At 36.7% G+C, this 9,104-nt stretch overlaps 1 protein-coding gene across 6 annotated transcripts in view; it reads right to left on the bottom strand.

The window, feature by feature from the left end:
- Positions 1 to 411: 411 nt before the first annotated feature.
- The window catches only part of LOC128685387 (uncharacterized), a 79,955-nt gene continuing 71,262 nt past the window's right edge, over positions 412 to 9,104 (bottom strand). For all 6 annotated transcript variants that reach the window (XM_053771908.2, XM_053771905.2, XM_053771904.2 and 3 more), the window contains one exon: positions 412 to 1,270. In XM_053771908.2, coding sequence (XP_053627883.1) covers positions 898 to 1,270 — 373 coding nt within the window. In that variant the 3' untranslated portion in view covers positions 412 to 897. The remainder of the gene's footprint in view (positions 1,271 to 9,104) is intronic.

Raw genomic sequence — 9,104 nt, 5'->3', positions numbered from 1 at the left:
CAGATTTATGTGAGCATGTTAGATCAGGCTGAGTAGAGACAAGTGGTTTTAAAGTTTTGATATGCTGTTAGTTTGAGAGCAAAATTAACATTTATGAAGAGATTCAGGGAAAACTAGTTAGATGGACTAGAGTCCTGGTAGTGGAAAACAGTGCTTGCACTTTGGAGGAGTAGGGTGAAAGATATTATGTTTTGGAGGATCATTTGAACTGTGATGTCTGTCCACTTCTGGAAAGGCAGCTACTGATTTTTTTTTTTTTTTTTTTTTTTTGGGGGGGGGGAGGTTACTATTTTGGTAGGAAACAGCCAATGTAGTAAAAATATATGGTTAAGATGACAGATTAGCACAAGGTACAATCCCTCTCAACAAAAATATACATACAAATACTAGTGGATAATAAAAACTTACCAATCAGAACCAATTTTATAAACCACAAAATCTTTACACAAAGTGGGTGACTAGTACAGTATATACTAAATATTTTTTATATATTAAAGTTTCTTAATCTGTGTTTCAAGGCACAACTTCATCAGCTTTAAAAGCTGCCCAATATATAGTATATAATAAAATTACATTAATCCTTTACATGTGAACATTACCCACATGAGTAATAAAAAACAAATTACCTGTAAATTTATCCCCAGACAAGTCTGAATAATACACTCTGAAATAAGGATACATGATTGATTTTATAGTGCAATAAAAAAAAATTTAAATATCATACAGTGAAACATCTCAAATTAAAACTACAGTACAATACATATTTCTTCACAGCCTACCCTCAAGGCAAGAAAGGGTATGAGACACAGACCTTCAATAAGGCAAGATAAGGTATCAGACACATCACATTAGAGAACACAGCTGTATATCACTAATGAATGCCATTAGTGCAAAGTTTCAACTTGGAGATGATTCATTACTTTGACTTTTGAACACCCATTGTTGTGGAGGCACATACTTTACTACCCTTGACCCACCAGCACCAAGAACAGCACCCTGACCCTGAGGAAGATAAAGAGGTGACTGCCCTCTCTGTGGGTATGATGGGGGTGGAGCACTAGGCCGACGCCAATCACGATATACCATGGCTATTAGCAAGTACATGCCACCAATTAATTTCTCTATAAAAGCAAGTAAAGACTGCAGAAATGGAGTGATGTTGCGTAAAAATATGCCTACTTCCCGGATGTAACGCAGTCCAAGATTGTGAGTGTCTCTCCAGAATGAAAAGAGACCTATCACCAGCGTCATAACCAGTACAGCAACGAACCTGCCAACAAAAAAAAGTTGAATATATACTGCCTTACATTTAACAAAAGCTGAATATCAAAAAATTGGGTTAATATAAATTACCATCAAGTTCCGAGTTAAAAAAGGGACCTCATACTATTTAAACCCTTAACCCTTTCAGGGTCCGTGCCGTAGTTCTAAGGCTTTGAGTTGAGGGTCCAAACCATAGATCTACGCCATGAACTCTGCTCACTCTGATAAGCTGTGAGCGGTAAATTTGGGCCTAGATATGAGAGAATGCAGCTATGTGGTATGTGTGCACTACATAAAACAAATCCTGCAGCACACAATTCATAATGAGAGAAAAAACTGAGACCGCAATTTTTGATTTGCGATTTCTTGGTCTCATTTGATAGAATGGAAGACTTATTACAGAAATAGAGATGATTTTGATTGGTTTTAGTACTGGAAATGGCTTGAAACTGAGCTCAAAGTAGTGGAAATGTTAAATTTTTGCTGATGTTCAAGAGTAAACAAATGACCTCACACGTCTAACACATGCCAGCTGGTGGGTCTAATATACATTCACAAATGTGGTGATATTATTTATACAATTATTACAATATTGCATAACAGTAAATCTTCTATTTTTTGGTTTGAATAAAAATTCATTATGTGAATAAAAAATCAAAATGGAATTCATTTGTAAAGCCTGAAAATGTAACTAATGAGCAGAGGAAATGTTAGTTTAGTGCCAGAAATGCCTGCATTGTTTATTCTGGACCCTATTTTGAAATTGGAATATTTTGAACTTTGCGTTAAATTGGCCAAATTACCAATTTCCGATAACTTTATTTTGTAGTTGAAACAGTTGACTTGGCGATTTCTTGTGCTGAATTGATAGAATAGAAGTAATACTAGTGAAATAGCTAAGAATTTGGTCAACTGGAATAGTGTAATTGGTCTAAAATGGGAGTCAAAGTCGGCAAAATCGCTGATGCGTAAATATCGCCGACACATCAAAATTCAAGAGAGCATAATTTCGTCAATTTTCCCTCAAATTTTGTACTTTTTGTTTTATTGCCTTCAGAAAAAGATTCTCTACCATTTCATAAGAAAAAATAACAATTTTTTTTTTTTAAATTCTTGGACCCTGGTGCACACTTTGAAATTTGGCCTCTGGACCCTGAAAGGGTTAATACAGTTCTAGTGATTCAAATCATACATCTCCAATGCCCCAGTCTCTGAGCAGACCTTAATTAAAAAGGAAACATTACAGGACTAGAAATTATTAGGAAACACAAAGAAATATATACAAGTAAACACTGAATGTTATTAGAAGTTTGAAATTTGTGCAGTTTACCATAAAGAAGTTAAGAGTTTTTTGTTCTAACAATTTAAATATTTCTCAATATTAGAAGCTGTAATAATAAATTCAATACACTTGCATTAAGAAGTTTTGCAATAATTTGTTGACTGTTAGCACGAGGCATGGGACGATGCCAAATTTTTATCCGACACCGATACCAACGCCAAAAAAATTAGCAGATACCTTCTGCTACCAATACTTAATTTTAGGTCAATATGGATAATACTAATACTCTGGCACACCCCTAGTTAGCACTTTCACTGCTACGTCAGCCACAAAAATCTTAGCAAACTTCTTTTATACTTTAGTTTCCAAAATGATATTCAATTAGAAAACCAAATTAATGTCAATATACCATTCTACCAGATGAGTATAGGATGGAAACCTGTAATTCTTTACACAATGCTAGAACTGCGGGTGTCTTATTCTTTCTGTTTCATAAACATGCAAGATGACAAGTGCATCTTCCTGCTTCTACTTATACTACAGTGGTACCTTGAGTTACACAGCTCCCAACTTGAAAAACTATGTAAGTGTATTTTTGTAATTGCTTTTGTAAGTGTATTTTTGGGGGTCTGAAATGGACTAATCTAATTTACGTTATTCCTTATGGAGCAAATTCGTTTGGTATCAGCACTCGAACAGCCTTCTGGAATGAATTAAGTTCATAACTCGAGGTACCACTGTACTTAGTGTATACTACACATGCATGTACATGTATGTGTATACACAAATAACCAGCACATAGGAAAGAGAAGCTTACGACTACATTTTGGTTCAGTTTGGACCATTTACAATGTCGGTCTGACATTGTAAATGGTCAAAGTTGGACCGAAATGTCATCGTGAGCTCCTCTCTCCTATGTGCGAGTTATCTGTGTATTGTTATCACAATATTGTCCTTTTTATTGTTCTTTTTGCATGTGTATACACATGTGTATGTGTATACACCTGAGTTTCCTTCTATTTTCTTAATAGTTTATGTTCTTATATTGCTGTATTCCTTTCATCTCCATGAAGATGTGGAGAAGAATCCTTCATCAGCCATGTGCATCATAAAAGGCGGCTAAAATGCCAAGAATAAGGGGCAAGTAACCCCTTTTTTTTACAAATTACTAAATTCAAAAAGAAAAACATTTTAAAGCAAGACAATAACTATGATAAAAATTTTAAATAAAAACCAACAGACTTGGTATTCATTTACCATTATTATCATACTGTCAATATTTTTATTTTGCATTAGTCATACAAAACAGCAGAGGAGTTAATAAAATACTGTACTTAATATAAACTACTCAGAACTACAAGCAACAACAAGACACTGAATATCATCTTCCTTACATGTAGCATTCATACCAATGAGTGAATGAGTGCAAGAAACCGCCTAATCCACTACGTACTTCAATTACCCAATATAGTGAATCAGAAATTGATAATTTGGCCAATTTTACACAAATTTCAAAAATAAGATCCAGAATAAACAATGCAGGCATTCCTGGCACTAAAATAACATTTCCTCTGTTTATCAGTTACATTTCCAGGCTTTACACATTAATTCCAGTTTGGTTTTTTGCTCACACCAATAAAAACAGAAGATTTACTGTTATGCAATATTATAATAATTGTATAAATAATATCAGCACATTTGTGAATGCATATCAGACCCACCCACTGACGAGTATTGGACATGTGATGTGATTTGTTTACTCCTGAATACAGTGGTCCCTCAATAATCGTCCGGCCTGAGAGTTATCCATTTCGGAAATAGTCCCGTTATTTTGTCTAAACGTTGGGTCGCAAATGGTCCGTTAACTCACTAATCGTCTTTCGTCCTGGATGCGTACTCACGTCTCTGAGCCATTCCCAGCCAGTGTGCCATTGTTTACCAGTGAGCGACGGTCCTCTCACGTGTTCATACGAAATATTTCATAATATTCCATTCATTTTAGTGCTTGCAAGTACTAAATAAGCTACCATGGCTCCAAAGAAAGCTCCTAGTGCCAAACCTTTGGTAAAGAAGGTGAGAAATACGATTGAATTTCAGAAAAACATCATTGAACAATATGAAAGGAGCAAGAGTTTCAGCAGGAAGAGCAACAGATCGCAGCTCAGAATCTTGCTGCAGAGGAGCAGGAAGAGAGATGGAAGAAGGTGCCTTCTTCAGAAATTAAGGAGATTTTTGAAATGTGGGGTAGGATGGAAAGATTTATGGAGAAACATCACCCTGAGAAGGATGTTGCAAGCCATATTGGCAACTTGTGCAGTGACAAAGTCTTGGCCCATTTTAGGGACGTTTTAAAGAGACGCCAGAAACAGAGCTCCCTGGACAGTTTTTTTTTGTGAGACAGGACTCCAGTGACTCTCAAGCTGGTCCTAGTGGCATTAAGAAACAGAGAAGAGAAGTAACCCTAGAAAAGCACTTGGTACCTGAGGTGTTGATGGAAGGGGATTCCCCTTCCAAACAGTAATTCAATGTCTCTCCTCCTCCAGTCTTCCATACACTAAGAAGAATCGCCAATAAAGGTAAGTGTTATGCTGTTAATGTTTCATTCATCATGTGCCACTGTATTGTTTATGTACTACATCTATATTTCATGTAAAAAAAATTTTTGTTTTAATACTTCTGGGTGTCAGGAACGGATTAACTGTATTTACATTATTTCTTATGGGGAAAATAGATTCGAAAATCGTCTATTTTGATAATAGTCCTACTTCCAGGAACGGATTATGGACGATAAGTGAGGGAACACTGTATTAGCAAAATTGAACATTTCCACTACTTTGAGCTCAATTTCAAGCTATTTTCATTTTTCAAACCAATCTAAATCATCTCTATTTCTTTAATATATCTTCCATTCTATCAATTGAGACCAAGAAACCGTGAATATAACCATAAAAACTATATGAAAATACACAGCAAAGTTGCTGCTTTAATCTACAAACGTGGTTGCAGTTTTTTCTCATTATGCACTACGTGCTGCAGGATTTTTTTATTTGGTGCACACTTATCACATAGATATGTTCTCTCATATCTAGGCCCAAATTTACCACTCACAGAGCTGAGCTCATGGCATAGAACTACAGCACTGACCCTGGCTTCATAGCTGTAGAACTACGGCACAGACACCTCAGAGGGTTAAATTCAGTAATATATAAAAGAGAAGGGAATTACTAGCCAATTGCTCCTACTAATTTTTATTATACAACATAAATATTGTATATCCTACATAGTAGATTGGTAGACAGCAACCGTCCAGGGAGGTACTACCGTCCTTCCGAGTGAGTGTAAAATGAAAGCCTGTAATTGTTTTACATGATGGTAGGATTGCTGGTGTCCTTTTTTCTGTCTCATAACCATGCAAGATTTCAGGTATGTCTTGCGACTTCTACTTACACTTAGGTCACACTACACGTACATGTACAAGCATATATATACACACACCCCTCTGGGTTTTCTTCTATTTTCTTTCTAGCTCTTGTTCTTGTTATTTCCTCTTATCTCCATGGGGAAGTGGAACAGAATTCTTCCTCCATAAGCCATACGTGTTGTAAGAGGCGACTAAAATGCTGGGAGCAAGGGGATAGTAACCCCTTCTCCCGTATAAATTACTAAATTTAAAGAGAAATTTTCATTTTTCTTTTTGGGCCACCCTGCCTCGGTGGGATACGGCCGGTTTGTTGAAAAAAAAAAAAAATATTGTATATACTAATCACTCTCTGTATCAAGGCTGAGTACTAGTCCACATTACATTACAGTACTTAAAAAATAAAACTGTAGTCTTGCTCCCTCCAGTAGTATAGAGCTGCATTTTGTGCCATGTCATTTTTTAAGATAAATTTTTCCTGGTTTGTGCTTCAACATCATGTCTAGGAGCATCACAAATATGTCTACAGTATATTGTGCTGAAGATTGCTCAACCATGTATACTTATTACTTCATAATTAAGATGTTCAAATTTCATTGTTTTGAATACTAAATTGTAAAACATACTTCATATTGTAAATTGTTTAAATTGTTCTATTGTAAAACTGTAATACTTCAAAATTGTAAAGTTCAATTTCTTTTAAATTGTTCTATTGTAATACTGTAATTTTTATAAAATAATTCAAAACTAATTATTCTCTACTAAACTTCCCTACTAGCCTTATTAAAGTCATACAGTGGACCCCCGGTTAACGATATTTTTTCACTCCAGAAGTATGTTCAGGTGCCAGTACTGACCGAATTTGTTCCCATAAGGAATAGTGTGAAGTAGATTAGTACATTTCAGACCCCCAAACATACACGTACAAACGCACTTACATAAATACACTTACATAATTGGTCGCATTCGGAGGTGATCGTTATGCGGGGGTCCACTGTATAGGCTTCACTTTGCAATCCCCACTAGCATTACAACAAAACATGAGAGATAGCCTGTCTTTCATAGTCTTGTGTCCTGGGAGTGCCTTTTCCTCCTGAGTAATGTAGATCCTGTTTGGCATTTTCTTCCAGAACAGGCCTGTTTCGTCACAATTAAACCAATTAAACACTTGTTGGGGTTGGAATTTTTCAGCTTTGCCATGCCTTATCACACTGTGTATGCCACTATGATTCTTAAATCTCTCAAACCAACCTTTGCTGGCCTTAAATTTACCAATATGAGCACTAGTTCCAGGCATTTTTTCTGTTCACCTGGGTGTTAGTCGACTGGTGTGGGTCGCATCCTGGGGGACAAGATTAAAGACCCCAATGGAAATAAGTTAGACAGTCCTCGATGACGCACTGACTTTCTTGGGTTATCCTGGGTGGCTAACCCTCTGGGGTTAATTGTTTCTTGGTATTCTCGATAAGCCACACCAACAACAGTCTCTCCACATCTTCAAGTAGTACAGCTGACCGTGGTGCAGCAGCAGCTGACAGTGGTGCAGCAACAGCTGACAGTAGTGCAGCAGCAGCAGCAGCAGCTGACCGTGGTACGATAGTATTTCGATAGTATTTCTCACCCTTTTTACCACAGGGTTGGCACTAGAAGGTTTCTTGGGGCCCATGGTGGCTTATTTAGCAGTTACAAGCACTAAAAACAATGGAGTAATACAAAATATATCACAGGTACACATGGAATCGACCACAACGGCTTGTAAACAATCGTTTTCAAGTGGCTGGGCCCGCTCAGGCCGCTTGGACACGTTAGGGACGAAAGCCTTTAGATGAGTTTTTCGCCATTGTTAGAGCCAATATTCTGATGCCAAAGAGCGCCGTTAGTCTATTTTGGCCTTAGTCGATGCCGCCGTTGGTTGAGGGTCCCCTGTATTATTAATTTAGGGAACTGAAGCTCTATCATTATAATAATAATAATAATAATAATAATAATAATAATAATAATAATAATAATATAATAATAATAATAATAATAATAATATAATAATAATAATAATAATTATTATTATTATTATTATTATTATTATTAATTTAGGTAACTGGAGCACAGATCCAATTCCCTAGATCAAGAGCCCTTCACCAGCGTCAAGGAACCTTGACGCTGGTGAGGGGCTCTTGATCTAGGGAATTGGATCTGTGCTCTAGCTACCTAAATTAATAATAATAGTAATAATTCTAGGTAGTAGGTTGGTAGACAGCAACCGCCCAGGGAGGTACTACTGTCCTGCCAAGTGAGTGTAAAACAAAAGCCTGTAAATGTTTTACATGATGGTAGGATTGCTGGTGTCCATTTTTGTCTCATAAACATGCAAGGTTTCAGGTACGTCTTGCTACTTCTACTTACACTTAGGTCACACTACACATACATGTACAAGCATATATATACACACCTCTCTGGGTTTTCTTCTATTTTCTTACTAGTTCTTGTTCTTGTTTATTTCTTCTTATCTCCATGGGGAAGTGGAACAGAGTTCTTCCTCCCTAAGCTATGCGTGTTGTAAGTGGCGACTAAAATGCCAGGAGGAAGGGGCTAGTAACTCCTGTAACCCACCCTGCCTTGGTGGGATACAGCCGGTTTGGGGAAAGAAAGAAGAATAGTAATACTACTAATAATAATAACAGTAATAATAATAACCAATAATAATAATATTATTATAATAATAATGAACGCCACCAACTCAGGGCACTGTTTACCTCTGTGGGAGCAGTCCTCTCATGCTTTGCTTACATTTTTGACAGTCATTTGGCCAAATTTCATTTTTCTAAGCATGGGTCCTAAGAAAGTAAGTGTAAAAGACAATGCTGAGAAGAGGATGATTTCCATGGAATTAAAGCATGAAATCATAGATAAACGAGCAAGGTGTCCAGGTTTTGCGTTGATGGGGAAGCAGGGGGAGCTGGCTCGTAACTCAGAGCAAAAAATCAACCCAGGGATGGCTATCTCAAAAAACTCGTATGTTGGGACACTCGTAAGTCAAAATTCCACTGTGTTATTATTATTATTATTATTATTATTATTATTATTATTATTATTTCAACGTACCAGCCGTATCCCACTGAGGTGGGGTGGCCCAAAAGGAAAAAC

Source organism: Cherax quadricarinatus, chromosome 8, assembly GCF_038502225.1.
Source record: "Cherax quadricarinatus isolate ZL_2023a chromosome 8, ASM3850222v1, whole genome shotgun sequence".
In the NCBI taxonomy this organism is placed as follows: domain Eukaryota; kingdom Metazoa; phylum Arthropoda; class Malacostraca; order Decapoda; family Parastacidae; genus Cherax; species Cherax quadricarinatus.
The sequence above is the reverse complement of the archived record's forward strand: the minus strand, read 5'-3'. Positions and strand labels throughout refer to the sequence as shown.